Below are 15,855 nucleotides of genomic sequence, written 5' to 3' on the forward strand. Positions count from 1 at the left end.
AGCTAATCAATGAATTTGGGAAAGTAGCAGGATACAAAATTAATGCACAGAAATCTCTTGCATTCCTATACACTAATGATGAAAAATCTGAAAGTGAAATTAAGAAAACACTCCCATTTACCAATGCAATAAAAAGAATAAAATATCTAGGAATAAACTTACCTAAGGAGACAAAAGACCTATATGCAGAAAATTATAAGACACGGATGAAAGAAAATTGATGATGATACAAATAGATGGAGAGATACACCATGTTCTTGTATTGGAAGAATCAACATTGTGAAAATGACTCTACTACCCAAAGCAATCTACAGATTCAGTGCAATCCCTATCAAACTACCACTGGCATTTTTCACAGAACTAGAACAAAACATTTCACAATTTGTATGGAAACACAAAAGATCCCGAATAGCCAAAGCAATCTTGAGAAAGAAAAATGGAGCTGGAGGAATCAGGCTCCCTGGCTTCAGACTATACTACAAAGCTACAGTAATCAAGACAGTATGGTACTGGCACAGAAACAGAAATATAGATCAATGGAACAGGACAGAAAGCCCAGAGATAAACCCATGCACATATGGTCACCTTATCTTTGATAAAGAAGGCAAGAATATACAATGGAGAAAAGACAGCCTCTTCAATAAGTGGTGCTGGGAAAACTGGACAGCTACATGTAAAAGAATGAAATTAGAACACTCCCTAACACCATACACAAAAATAAACTCAAAGACCTAAATGTAAGGCCAGACACCATCAAACTCTTAGAGGAAAACAGAGGCAGAACACTCTATGACATAAATTACAGCAAGATCCTTTTTGACCCACCTCTAGAGAAATGGAAATAAAAACAAAAATAAACAAATGGGACCTAATGAAACTTAAAAGCTTCTGCACAGCAAAGGAAACCATAAAAAAGATGAAATGACAACCCTCAGAATGGGAGAAAATATTTGCAAATGAAGCAACTGACAAAGGATTAATCTCCAAAATTTACAAGCAGCTCATGTAGCTCAATATTAAAAAAAACAAACAACCCAATCCAAAAATGGTCAGAAGACCTAAATCGACATTTCTCCAAAGAAGATATACAGATCGCCAACAGACACATGAAACAATGCTCAACATCATTAATCATTAGAGAAATGCAAATCAAAACCACAATGAGATATCACCTCACACCGGTCAGAGTGGCCATCATCAAAAAATCTACAAACAATAAATGCTGGAGAGGGTGTGGAGGAAAGGGAACCCTCTTGCACTGTTGGTGGGAATGTAAATTGATACAGCCACTATGGAGAACAGTATGGAGGTTCCTTAAAAAACTACAAATAGAACTACCATATGACCCAGCAATCCCACTACAGGGCATATACTCTGAGAAAACCATAATTCAAAAAGAGTCATGTACCAAAATGTTCACTGCAGCTCTATTTACAATAGCCAGGACATGGAAGCAACCTAAGTGTCCATCATTGGATGAATGGATAAAGAAGATGTGGCACATATATACAATGGAATATTACTCAGCCATAAAAAGAAACGAAACTGAGTTATTTGTAGTGAGGTGGATGGACCTAGAGACTGTCATACAGAATGAAGTAAGTCAGAAAGAGAAAAACAAATACCGTATGATAACACATATATATGGAATCAAAAAAAAAATGGTCATGAAGAACCTAGGGGCAAGACGGGAATAAAGACGCAGACCTACTAGAGAATGGACTTGAGGATACAGGGAGGGGGAAGGGTAAACTGGGACAAAGTGAGAGAATGGCATGGACATACATACACTACCAAATGTAAAATAGATAGCTATTGGGAAGCAGCCGCATAGCACAGGGAGATCAGCTTGGTGCTTTGTGACCACATAGAGGGGTGGGATAGGGAGGGTGGGAGGGAGGGAGATGCAAGAGGGAAGAGATATGGGGACATATGTATATGTATAACTGATTCACTTTGTTATAAAGCAGAAACAAACACACCACTGTAAAGCAATTATACTCCAATGAAGATGTTAAAAATAATAATAATATTACTGTAAAGTACAGTTATCTCATCATTAATTTTCTAGCTGCTTGGCCAAAAATGCTTGTCTAAAATAGAAGTATACTACAAAAAAACTAGCTTAAGGCTAGGTTTATTGTGAATTGAAATATGTTCTCCCAATACCAACAACGTTTAAATTTTTAAAAACAATAGTATGTACCAAAGGCCCTTATCTTTTAAAAAATTTTTGGATATCTAATTATGAAGAATGGCAGCCCAGATTATTGTTTTTCTTTTTTTCTGACAATGTCTGATCTATTCCCAGACATTAACTACAAGTACCACAGTTTAGTATGGTATCATTAGAAAGTCCATTAAGACAGGCTTTCCAGGATTTCCAGCAGAGCTAACATGTGTCAACTGCTGTCCTCAGCAAGGCTAGCAGAAGACGCCACTGGGCTGGAATTAGAAAGCAAGTATAAGTTCTTAAAACAGGTGTTTCTGTTGACATAACCATTAAACATCCTGTTCCTCCATAGCTCCTAGAAGAATAGGTACTTTCTCATTTTAATTTTTAATACAAATTCCTGTTTTCCATGAAAAGCTGTATTCCTGGGAGAATTTCCAGAATAATATGAAATCTGTAAGATGTGTCTCTTAGTATGACATCAACGCTCACCCTCCAGTATCTGGAGACCTTTTAGTGGAAGAAGGATCAACAGGCTTGAAAGTCATAAAAGCGATGAACATGGCAGTTGGCCTTGCCTCTCTCAATGGTGGCACAGAGGTAGTAGAAAAGTAAAACAAATCTAAGAGGCAGTTACTCTTTGGTTCCTAGGAATGCACAGCTGCCCAATGTTTGTCAAAGGATAAGGCAAAACTGGACATTCCAGAATCAAAGAGAGTTAAAGTCCATGAGAGCTTAAAGATCAGCTAGTTCAGAGATTCTCAGTGTTTACTGTGTATAACAATATTCCTAGACCCACCCACTGAGATTATGACTCTGCAGCGGTACACAGTGGTAGCAGAAGTAGTAGGAATAGAAGTAGTAATGTACAACACTTCTAAAGCACTTGCTTTGGGCCAGATACTGTGCTAAATTCCTTACAACTATCACCTTACTTAATCCTCACAATAGTCCTATTGGGTAGGTGCTTCTATTTCCCCCATTCTCCAGATGAGGAGACCAAAGCATAGAGTGGTTCAGGAATCTGTCCAAGGAAATCCAACTAGGAAGTGAGTAAGTATTCAAACCCAGACAGGCTGGCTTCAAAGTCTGAGCTCTTAATCACTACAGTAATCACTTAATCACTACACTTAATCACTTAATCACTACACTACCTTCCAACAGGGCTAGGGGGAGACCCAGGGCATTAAGACAATGTCATGATTGAAGTTGATCTTTTCTCTTCTCAATGGAGAAACTGAAAGCCGGAAAAGTGACATCTCTTATTGAAGATAAAAATCCTTCAGTGCATTTCCAGGAAGAAATCAACCATTATATGACACCAACTACTCTTACACATTTCTCTACACACACTCCTCTAGGGTGGAAATGGACAGATGACGTGATCAAAAGCCGCCTCATGGGTTCCAGCTGTGTTACTCTGACCAAGGTGCTGTTCTGGGATAGAGATTTCCATCCTTTTCTGCCCAACTCACTGTCCACTCACAGGAGGGAAAAAAGGGGAAAAAGGGATGGGAGAGACGCCATCCCATGTGCGAGATAAGGTTCACATAATTTGAGGATGGAAATAAAGCTTTGATTCTGATATGGCTCCCAAGGATGGTCTCCCTTCCCTTAAACTGACTATTCTAAAACCTTAGTATATGTCAAAACATCATTAGGTCTTTGCTTTGTTTTACCGTATACAGGCAGGCAGAATACCTAGAATGATCAGATCTACCCCAAGCTGCAACTACTCACATACATTCTCTCAAAGGGTCACAAAAACATTTCCTAACAACATTTGATATGCAAGAGCAGGCCAAAAGTCTTACGGATTTATTGAAATCGTACCTTTTTACTTATGTTGAACAGAAATGATTGTTGTCATTTCTGTTCAACGATCAAGGTTATTCTAAGGAACCCTAAGCAAGGATAATAACCATATATTCTAACTGACCACCACGCAGAGGCATTTTCAGGATGACAGTGAGGGCGGAAGCATCAGCGTTTGTTCCCGTCCCAGTGACGCAAACTGGGAGCCGCGTCCAACCCACCTTCATCACTTCCACCTGCAGGTCTTCGTGGAGGGAAGGCGTCACTTTCACGGTGTTCAGGATCTGATTGAGCAGCTGCTTCTCATCAGAGTCCGTTTCCATGGATACAAACCTCTCTTCCGCCAGAAGCTTCTGTAAAGAGGCACAAGGCAGTGATCACAGATAGGCTTTCCCCTGCAGCCTTATTCTGTTCTAGCTTCTAGCATGTACTGAGGATAATGTTTCTTACTCTAGCTGGAGGCCATTAGGAGAAGAGGCTGCTATGTGCCATTAAAAAGAAAAATGCACCAAGCCTTTGGTAAACAGTTTTTGGCAAAGGCTTTTTCTTGCTATTAGATAATTCACTCTAAATTTTTTGAAGTGCAGTTCTAACGTGGTAGCCAAATAGGTCATTTGGTTGGTGGGGACGGAGGACAAATGTGCCAAGGGGAATGTAGCCCCTCACAACATTCACGTTTACACTTGCTTTTTTTTTTTTTTTTTTAAATTTTTTTAATCTGTTTATTTTTGGCTGTGTTGGGTCTTCGTTGCTGCGTGCAGGCTTTCTCTAGTTGTGGTGAGCGGGGGCTACTCTTCATTGCAGTGCTCGGGCTTCTCACTGCGGTAGCTTCTCTTGTTGTGGAGCACAGGCTCTAGGCACATGGGCTCAGTAGTTGTGGCTCATGGGCTCTAGAGCACAGGCTCAGTAGTTGTGGCACATGGGCTTAGTTGCTCCGCCGCATGTGGGATCTTCGCAGACCAGGGCTTGAACCCGTGTCCCCTGCAATGGCAGGCGGATTCTTAACCACTGCACCACCAGGGAAGCCCAACACTTGCCCGTTCTGAATGTAGCTTTGTCACAGGAAAGGAGAAGGTCCTGGAGATGAGTTAATTTTTCAAATATTTACCTTTGTACTTCCTCATGTGAGCTGTCATTTACCCAGGAATTATTCATGAATCTACAAATCTTAATACCATTCCATCAGAAAATCAATCCCACAAAAACCTACACAAGAAGACAGTCACTTTCATGAGGTTTCCCAGAAGTCATTACATCTCGCAGGATAGCTCTCCTCTATTTGAGAACAGTTCTTACTTTTCATAAAATTCTGAGGTTGTACCAAAACCCCACTGCCTAGCACCTCTATGCCTTCATCTGTCCCTGGAGTCACGCAGATTAAGCTTTTAAAACATCTCAAGTCAGCGATGAAGTCCACCTAAATCTCTTCTTCTCCACACTAAACCTCCTCGGGCGCCATCGGATGTTCTCTGCGTGATATGGCTTCACAGACACTCTCCTCCTTAACATGTGGCCTCCAGTGTGCACGTAACACTTCAAGGGTGGTCTGCTGGTACAGACAGGAGCACCCAAGAGTGCATATGAAGGCAAATGTATGGACTTTGGGTGATTATGATGAGCCAGTGTAGGTTCATCCTTGGTTAAAAAAAAAAAGTACCATTCTGGGAGTGATGTTGATGCTGTGGGAGGCTATGCATGTGTGGGGGGAGGAAGTATATGGGAAATTTCTGCACCTTCCTCTCAATTTTACTCTAAATCTAAAACTGCTCTAAAATAAGTCTTTGAAAAATAATAATAATAAAAAGATGGCAGAGGGGAAAGAAAGAAGTGCGGTCTTTGGTGGCACCATTGCTCTCCTATTCCAAACCTGGAATTGCTTACCTCTATAATTCTAGTTGTGTAAGATAATTAAATCTGTTTATTGCCTAAAACCAAACAAAAAACAGTAATGCAGAAGTTTAATCACATTCTCAGATCCAATTAGCTTAGTTCTAAGTCACAGCACATTCTGTGCTGACTCACCCAGAAACTTCTCATTCACAAAGGCTGCAATTAAGCTGTTCTTCCCTATTCTGTCCTGGGGCAATTGATTTTTGAGACCCTAGTGTAGGATGGATTTTATATTTATCCCTATTAAATTTGTCCTTGTCCGATGCAGCATAGGGTTGCAGCCATGAAGAATTTCTGGAATTCTGATTCATCCAGGGTAATGACTCCCTCTTCTAGCTGAATGTCACTGCAGATCCAGAAAACAAGTATTTTAAACCTTCTTCTTAGGACTCCCTGAATTTGTCTATACAGCTATACCTCATTTTATTGCACTTAGCTTTACTCCACTTCACAGGTATTGTGTTTTTTATAAATTGAAGGTTTGTGGCAACCGTGTGTCAATCGAGTCTACTGGCCCCATTTTTTCAATAGCATTTGCCCACATCGTGTCTCTATGTCACATTTTGGTAATTCTGGTAATTCTAATATTTTAAAGCTTTTCATTATTACTGTATTTGTTACGATGATCTGTGATCAGTGATCTTTGATGTTACTGCTACAGCTGACTGAAGGCTCAAATGATGCTGGCATTCTTTATCCATAAGGTATTTTTTAATTAAGGTATGTACATTTTTTTAGACATAATGCTATTGCACACTTAAGAGACTACAGTATAGTGTAAACATAACTTCTATATGCACTGGAAAATCAAAACCTTCATGTGGCTCACTCTAATATTTGCTTTATTATGGTGGTCTGGAACTGAACCCACAATATCTCTGAGGTATTCTCTCAAAAGAGATTTTTGACTCTCGTGTAATGTATGTAGGGCAGCCCAGAGTTAGCTTATATACAAACCTGGTTTTACTTAAAGTGATAAAGACTAGAAAGCTCTTAAAAAATGCCTTAAGTTAATGGGAGGTCACAAGGGATGCTGAGAGGAAGACTCCCTGCCCCCCAGATCAGTGAAGTTCCCACGATTATTGAAAACATGATACTGTAATGTAAGCGTGTTCGAGGGTTAAAAAAAAAAAAGTAACTAAATGGAAAATCTATATACTACTAAAGAAAAGGGAACATAAGTGGCAGGTCAAAACAAACTCCCATTCATTTTTTTTAAAATTAATTAATTTAGTTTTGGCTGCATTGGGTCTTCGTCGCTGCGCAAGGGCATTCTCTAGTTGCAGCAAGCAGGGGCTATTCTTCATTGCGGTGCATGGGCTTCTCATTGCAGTGGCTTCTCTTGTTGCGGAGCATGGGCTCTAGGCGAGTGGGCTCAGTAGTTGTGGCTCGTGGGCTCTAGAGCGCGGGCTCAGTAGTTGTGGCGCACGGGCTTAGCTGTTCCGTGGCATGTGGGATTTTCCCAGACCAGGGCTCGAACTTGTGTTCCCTGCATTGGCAGGCGGATTCTTAACCACTGCGCCCCCAGGGAAGTCCCCCATTCATTTTTAAAGTTGGCCCAATTACTTTGGAGAAAAGAAGAGTTTTTAATAACATTGTTTAAAATTTTTTTAAATGTTTAAGAATTTCTAATGCTATTGCATATTGAGATATACATCCTCTAATTCCAATCTTCTAGGGAAAAAAAGAGTTGTAATTTTCTTACTCTTTCATATTTATTTCTCTAAAGGTATTAGAGACCTCTCTGAACTTAAAGAGTTAACGATGAAACAGTAATGTGAGAAGACATCCAACAAATGCCACCAATACCCGGTCATGATGAAAGAATACCCCGTAGGCTTGAACTCCACAGTGCTTGTCATTCACATACCAAACCACTTAAGAAGTCAATGTATCTATACAGCCAACAACTTTGCACCTTTGGAATTAGACCTATTATGTACGGTGTAAAACAAAATGAACAAATGTTCAGAGCAGGAAATGCATTTGTGCAATTTGACTTTTCTGACTAGACAAAATTTCTTTTTTCTTCCCAATCTTGTTCTGGAAACAAAACACATTAATCCATTCACCAACTTAACTGTAGAACAGAAAACAAAACAAACTCTTTCCAGCTTACCATCATTGCTCCTGACACAGACCCAGAGAACTTGAATGCATATAAGATTTGAGTTGGTATAGAACTGGAAGCATCTCTCTTGGGAGCCCTTACTCTGTTAAAAGTTTGGTGTCACAAAAAATATTTCATTTCTGTGTGGGCTTAGCTGAGTCTCCATGAGTCAGTGTCTGAACAACAAATGCTTAGCAAGATAATACTGTACACAGAGAAATGCTGGTAAATACAAGAAAATCCTGTTATCCTCTCTGGTTATTACCCAGTTCAATCAAATTTTTGTCTGGGTCTTTAAACAGCTAGTATTTAGAACGTTAACTATTTGCTCTTTCAATGCCAAAGTGGTCTGTCAATTTCTGTCATCCTGTTGCACTCAGAGCCATACCTGTATCCCTGCCAAGGCATGTTGGGCCAGCTTCACATTCTTGGATTCCAAAGCCAATTGGAGAGGCAGCAGGCATTTCTCCCTGGCAAACACATAAATAAGGACAACACATGAGCTCAGAGATGCTGGCAGTCAAGTAATCCAAGCCTTATGTACACCCACCCCCAAATGCCGCCACACACGTACACAAAACTATGACCAATAATGAAACTGCACATGGATGTTAAAAAAAACACAGCAAAAAAAAAAAAAAGCTGTGCAGAAATCATAGCATATCCTGGGAATTTCCTGGAGGTCCAGTGGTTAGGACTCCATACTTCCACTGCAGGGGGTTCAATCCCTGGTCGGGGAACTAAGATTCCTCAAGCCGCGCTGTGCGACCAAAGGAAAAAAAAGAAAATCATAGCACATCAGTAGCTCACCTTCTTAGGATGGCTACAGAGAAAACATACACAAGGACTCTCAAACAATTGTTTTGGTGAACTAATCATCACATGGAAGTCCTTTACCAGTCCATGAACACGCCTTGCTCTTTCTAGAAGTAATATAATTGCCTGTATTCAGTACACCTGGGGTGTATAACTCTAGAAAACACTGTTTATTTAGATTTCTATCCCTTGCTCATTCCTCTCCCCCACCTGGCAAGTGAGGGCATCACCACCACTACTCTGCCTCATGGATATAAACTGAAATTTGATGTACTTGTCAATTTCTCCCCCAATTCAAATTGTTCAATAATCACTTATAATTTATGAATTTGCCCTTTAGTCTCCATCAGGGAGACCTAAATTTTGTGATGGATTCTTTTTATTTTTAAATTTATTTTATTTTTGGGTGCGTTGGGCCTTCGTTACTGTGCAGGCTTTCTCTAGTTGTGGCGAGAGGGGGCTACTCTTCATTGTGGTGCACGGGCTTCTCATTGCAGTGGCTTCTCTTGTCACGGAGCACAGGCCCTAGGTGGGAGGGCTCCAGTAGCTGCAGCACGCAGGCTCAGCAGTTTCCACACGCAGGCCCTAGAGCACGCGGGCTTCAGTAGTTGTGGCACATGGGCTCAGTAGTTGTGGCTCACGGGCTCTAGAGCGCAGGCTCAGTAGTGTGGCACACGGGCTTAGTCGCTCCACAGCATGTGGAATCTTCCTGGACCAGGGATCGAACCCATTTCCCCTGCATTGGCAGGCGGATTCTTAACCACTGCGCCACCAGGGAAGTCCCTGTGATGGATTTTTTTTTTTTTTTAACATCTTTATTGGAGTATAATTGTTTTACAATGGTGTGTTAGTTTCTGCTGTAGAATAAAGTGAATCAGCCATACATATACATATATCCCCATATCTCCTCCCTCTTGCATCTCCCTCCCACTCTCCCTATCCCACCCCTCTAGGTGGTCACAAAGCACCGAGCTGATCTCCCTGTGCTATGCGGCTGCTTCCCGCTAGCTATCTATTTTACATTTGGTAGTGTATATAAGTCCATGCCACTCTCTCACTTCGTCCCAGCTTACCCTTCCCCCTCCCTGTGCCTCAAGTCCATTCTCTATGTCTGTGTCTTTATTCCTGTCCTGCCCCCAGGTTCTTCAGAACCATTTTTTTTTTTTTTAGATTCCATATAAACATGTTTCCAAGACAGAAATACAAACTATCAACAGCTTTGATCCATGAGAAGCACCTGGCGTCAAGTGAAAGACGAAAAAAATGGCTTGAGAACTACTTGCATATTTTGAAGCTTAAGAAAAAAATAACTGGGTCCTAAAATATGTTAGGAATAAACCAAAAGGGCTACAAAGAGAAATCTATTTTTCTGTACGAAGCATTCACTCTAAATAATTAAACAATAGATCAAGAATTTTAATCAACCCATTATTTCCCCACAGAGTTACACTGGCACAACAAATGAAATGTTACTTAGTTTTACCAGGTTCCTCCACCCTGACTTAAACCAGAGCAGCCCCATTTTTATCTGTTTTATACTTTCAGCATAAACTGAAAGATTCATTGACTTCAGAGAGTATGAAAGCCACAGGGTAAGACTACGGGATTTCGTCACTGGAGGAATAAGGGTCACTGTTGCAGAACACAGTGAAACAGAAAGTTAATTATAGCTCTGATTCCTTCCTGCCCACCCTGCAGCTTTTCCATGGAATCCTCCATCAGCAGCTCCATGACAGATTGAGAGAGAGTTCCAGACACTCCCCCTAACGCCGGCCACAAAGAAAAAAACCAGACTATCAGAAAGAGCATTAAGCCCTCCTAATCCTTCTCACTATCCCCAAGTTACAATACCCCACTTTTATATGAAAATTGATTCACACTACGGCCATTTTTCATTAGTACATCCTTTGACAGGTGGATAAATTACCCAACTGTGTTACTTCCAGTTGGGTGGCTATAATTTTGTCGCTGTTACGGTTATCGTCAGCTTCTCTCAGTTATAAGGCAAACACTGCTATGCAGTCAGTTAAAGCAGGAATAGCTGATTTCCCCAATTTTGTTTCTTTTATTTAATCATAACCAGTTTACAAGCTTGGAAAAATTAATTGGAAGGGTGAAAGTCAAGTGAGAATGAGCAATAATGGGCTGATGGAGGAATTAACAGAAGAGCCATAGAACTTCATCTGGAAACCGTTGAAACAATCAAATTTCCACCAGGCTTAATTCACTGTGAAAGAACTTTCATCTCCAGTTTTTGGAGTCAGATCTGCCAATGAGGGCATGGTAGCAGTGGGCAAGTGTGGAGGTCCCAAACTCTTAACAGTCTCATAGCCTGGGCCAGTGAAAGTCTCTGTCGAGTGGTTGTGTGCTGAAAATGCACAAGTATTACACATTTCTCATCAAAGGCACCAAACAAGAGTGGATGCCACATTCAGCAGCAACAAGGACCTTCCTGGAATGCTGAACCCCCTGACCCTTAGGGAGCAGCATTATGTTTGCAGATAAACAACAGCACGCCCATATTGCTCTGCCACCGACAGTATCAGTCCTTGAGATCCTCATTCCACTCTCTTACCTACTTCTACATTCACACAATTTCTATTGCAGACCGGAAACAGATTGCTGACAAATGCCAGGACTACCAGGTCCCACCACGATTCCAGGGGACATCATTGAACTGTTCCCCGTGCCAGGCATAGTCACCAGGAAGGACTGGAAGATGTAATTGGTTCAGCTGGGTTTTGGTTCAATTGCAAGGTATCACCATTTAGTGGAAGGACCATGGGCTGTGGAATCACACAGACCTGGATTCAAACCCTAACAATTATAAATTGTTCAATCTCAGTTAATATACTTAACTCTGTTGAATCTTAGCTTCCTGGACTTCCCTGGTGGCGCAGTGGTTAAGAATCTGCCTGCCAATGCAGGGGACACGGGTTTGATCCCTGGGCTGGGAAGATCCCACATGCTGCGGAGCAACTAAGCCCGTGTGCCACAACTACTGAGCCTGCGCTCTAGAGCCCGCAAGCCACAACTACTGAGCCCGTGTGCCACAACTACTGAAGCCTGTGTGCCTACAGCCCATGCTCCGCAACAAGAGAAGCCACCGCACCGCAACGAAGAGTAGCCCCAGCTCGCCACAACTAGAGAAAGCCTGCGCGCAGCAACGAAGACCCAACGCAGCCAAATAAATAAATATTAAAAAAAAAAATCTTAGCTTCCCAATCCACAGCAAGAGCATCTTAAGACCAATCCTGCAGGGTTATAGTAAAGAGTACAGAAAATATATATCAGGGATTGGAAAACTTTTTCCATAAAGAGGTAGATAAAAAATATTTTAGGCTTTGAAGACCATACGGTCTCTGTGCTCAACGCTGCTATAGCACAAAAGCAGTCAGAGACAACATGTAAATCAATAACCATGGCTACATTCCAATAAAACTTTATTTACAGGACTTCCCTGGTGGCACAGTGGTTAAGAATCCGCCTGCCAGTGCAGCAGACACAAGTTCAAGCCCTGGTCCAAGAAGATCCCTCATGCCGTGGAGCAACTAAGCCCGTGCGCCACAACTACTGAGCCGGCGCTCTAGAGCCCATGAGCCACAACTACTGAGCCCAAGTGCCACAACTACTGAAGCCCGCGTGCCTAGAGCCTGTGCTCCGCAACAAGAGAAGCCACCGCAATGAGAAGCCCGCGCTCAGCAACAAAGACCCAACACAGCCAAAACTAAATACATGAATAAATAAATTTATTAAAAAACAACAGAAAACTTTATTTACAAAAACAGGCAACAGGCCAGATTTGGCCTCCAGGCTAGTTGCCCAGCCCTGATATAGACAAAGGCCCAGCAAAGACCATGATTTTCAGTATAGGATAAGAAGGTCTATCTCATCTTGTCATAGTATCCAGAAAGATTTTGCAAAGGACATAGAGCACATGTCCTGGGAGGGTCTTAGCAAGACAGATTTCTCTTGGAAAATCAGTGCTTTGAGGAAGCAGACTGACAGACTTCATCTGGGTACTAAACCAAGGCACTCCATCCATCCAACTATCCATCCAACCAACATTTGAGTGCCTGCTGTGTGCAAGGCACCGTCATGGATGCTTGTAAAGACCCAACAAGGAACAAGACAGAACAGATACTTGCTTTCATTTTATTCATGGGATGAAAAGTCTACCAGTCACTGTAACCTTAAAATAGGCATTCTTACCCTCGTTCTACATTTGAGAAAATGGAGATTCAGAGAGGGTTCACAGCCTGCCCAACGTTACATGGCTAAAATCTATCGGAGACAATTCAAACGGAAATCTGTCTCACTCCCAAGACCAAGTTTCTTCCAACACCCTTTGGTGTCAAAAGATCAGAGCAAAGCTAGGATAGTTCTGTTTCTTAAGCTTTTTTGGATCATGAACACAAAAAGATCCTCTTCCTAGAGAAGCATGCAAGTAATTTCAGGGGATTCACAGGCCCCCCCAAGCCCTAACTCCACATAGATCCCAAGTTAAGAGCCCCTGCTTTCTGGAGAAAGGACCTGCCCAACACGGCAGAAACTTCCGTGTCTGTGTAAGAGAAGTGGGCCATGTTCCCTGGCTGAGCTCAGGGTTCCACTAGGATGAAAAGCTTTGAAGTGATGTTACACTGAGCCCTAAAGCAGAGAGGTGGGTGGGTGGATGGGTGGGTGTGGGTGTGTGGGGGTGTGTGTGTGTGTGCGCGTGTGTGTGTGTAGGAGGTGAGAGGGAGGACTAACCGTCCTCAGGATCCAAGGCCTCGCAGCGCCTCAGTCCCAGCAGTCCCCGAGATGAGTGTCATGAGCCTCAGATCACGACTTCGACAGGAAACGAACACACGCGGGGCACACTGATTTCACTGCTTGCTCTGTGGTACCATAAAAACCCTGCTGCCTTAATTTTTTAAAGTGATTTTAATAAAAGAGAATAACAGGCCTGTTAATTGAGTCTCAGGATGAAATTTATAATGAAGATGCAACGTGGCACACACTCAGTCCCCTCTGCACAGACCATCTTGGAATAAATCACCTTTTGATCTTGCTAGATGATGCCTAATTGGGGAAAGGGCATACCAAAACCAACATTCAGTTACATGAAGTGATTATTTTTTATGCACGAGCATGTGCGAGATCACTCTTGCCTAATTAAATATGGACAGTGGCCCCAGGTTTCATGCCCTGGCATGTCATTATTTCTTAAAGAAGAATAATTAGCAGCTCTGCACATGCACAAGGAAGACATTATCCCATGACAGTGTCTGGTTGTGTCAAGGAGACTGAGTCTCTCTCCTTAACTGTGTTGTCATGGTTCACAGACCAGCTTTATTGGGCTGGAAGATAACAATGGACAAAGGGAAATTAAAGTGGGTGAATAGGGGAACAGATAGGATTTACCAAAAATTACCTTTCAATAATGAGCACAAAAATGAACTTCATGTAAAACCAAATCTGTTTCTGAATTTTAGGTTGCTTCCTCTTTGATGCACTACATGGGATGGAGCACAAAGATACCTTAGATTTCTGAGGTCTGCTTATACTGTATACTTCTAGGATTCTATGATCTAAGCCATTTTTTCAGTTACTGTCTGGATTCCTTCACATAATAACCATGGCTCTGATTGAATATCAGTGGCCTGTATGTCCCAAGTACCATGTTCACACCGTCATATTTACTATTTTATTATGTAGAGATTTAACTGTTGACAAAACAAACTAAGGGAGACTAGATTACCTGTCCAAGGCCACATGTTTGTAAATGACAGAGCTGTGATTTAAATTTAGACCATCTGTCTTTAAAACCCCTGTTCTCTGGCCTCCGCCAGCCGACAGCTCCCCACCAACTGTGGCATATGGCACCCTGCTTTACAAACAGCAATCCAGATGTCCACCCGTTTAAAAGAATGGGGACAGACATCAAATAAGTAATGTAAATTATCTTACTGTGAGGGTCATTCATGAAGCAATGTGTTACATTTGACAGTTGGAATGTAGTTATGAATGCAGTTATGGAAAGGTATATACAGTTTGGATGAGTGGGATAAATGTGGCTTTGGATCTAGCTGCTGGGTTCAGCCATCACTTTTCCTAGTAATCATGACCTTTCCTAGTTTGAGTACAGAAGGTTTTTCAGCCTCTTGTTGTGACACTTGGGATATTATTTGTGTTTATAAATACCGATGCTTTAAACAGTTTGCATCAACACTGATGAATTTTCATTGACTAAGCTTTCGCCAGAGCCAATTCACTGAGCCAATTGGAACTGAATTGTTTCCTTAATTGATTTTCTCTGCAGTGCAGTTAAAATGTTTCCATTTTATTTCTATTTTCACTCCTATTTTTATGAAATTATCTTCATCAGTAACCTCTATATTTCGCAACAAAGATTAGATTCATCCTTCAGGAACTGTTCTAGGTCCTAGGGATACAACTGTGAACAACATAAAATCCCATTTCTCCTGCAGGATTTCGAGATGCCTTAGCAAGCCTATTGCGATTATTAAGTAGAACATACGAAACTTCCATTTTCTGTACATCGGAAAGGGTTGAATATCCATAATTTTACATGATTCACTCTGTTAAAAAGAATCCTAAATAGATAACCAACAAGGTCCTACTGTACAGCACAGGGAACTATACTCAATATCTTGTAATAACCTGTAAGGAAAAAGAATCTGAGAAAGGATATACGTATATATGTATAACTGAATCACTTTGCTGTGTACCTGAAACTAACACGACATTGTAAATCAACTATATTTCAATAAAAATTTTTTAGAAAAGAATCCTAAATAATATAATATGGTTATGATCATATTTTCCCTCAAAATATACTTTTATTATATTTCATTATAAAAGGCATACATGTACATTACAAAATCCAAACAATACAGAGAGACACACAACAATGAAAATTAATTAGGGCACTACCTAAGAAAAGAGCTGGGGGCTTCCCTGGTGGCGCAGTGATTGAGAGTCTGCCTGCCAATGCAGGGGACACGGGTTCGAGCCCTGGTCTGGGAAGATCCCACATGCCGCGGAGCAA

The 15,855-nt window shown here is 41.4% G+C and overlaps 1 protein-coding gene and 1 long non-coding RNA gene across 3 annotated transcripts in view; one reads left to right on the plus strand and one right to left on the minus strand.

The window, feature by feature from the left end:
• LOC309635029 overlaps positions 1-15,855 on the plus strand; it is a 207,757-nt gene that overhangs the window by 187,712 nt on the left and 4,190 nt on the right. The window lies entirely within an intron of this gene.
• The window catches only part of ARFGEF3 (ARFGEF family member 3), a 202,022-nt gene that overhangs the window by 151,673 nt on the left and 34,494 nt on the right, over positions 1-15,855 (minus strand). For both annotated transcript variants that reach the window (XM_082405594.1, XM_082405593.1), the window contains exons 3-4: positions 8,377-8,458; positions 4,210-4,341 (exon numbers count right to left, since the gene is read on the minus strand). In XM_082405594.1, coding sequence (XP_082261720.1) covers positions 4,210-4,341; positions 8,377-8,458 — 214 coding nt within the window. The remainder of the gene's footprint in view (positions 1-4,209; positions 4,342-8,376; positions 8,459-15,855) is intronic.

Source organism: Balaenoptera borealis (genome assembly GCF_965194805.1).
Source record: "Balaenoptera borealis genome assembly, chromosome: 9".
Classification (NCBI taxonomy): Eukaryota; Metazoa; Chordata; class Mammalia; order Artiodactyla; family Balaenopteridae; genus Balaenoptera; species Balaenoptera borealis.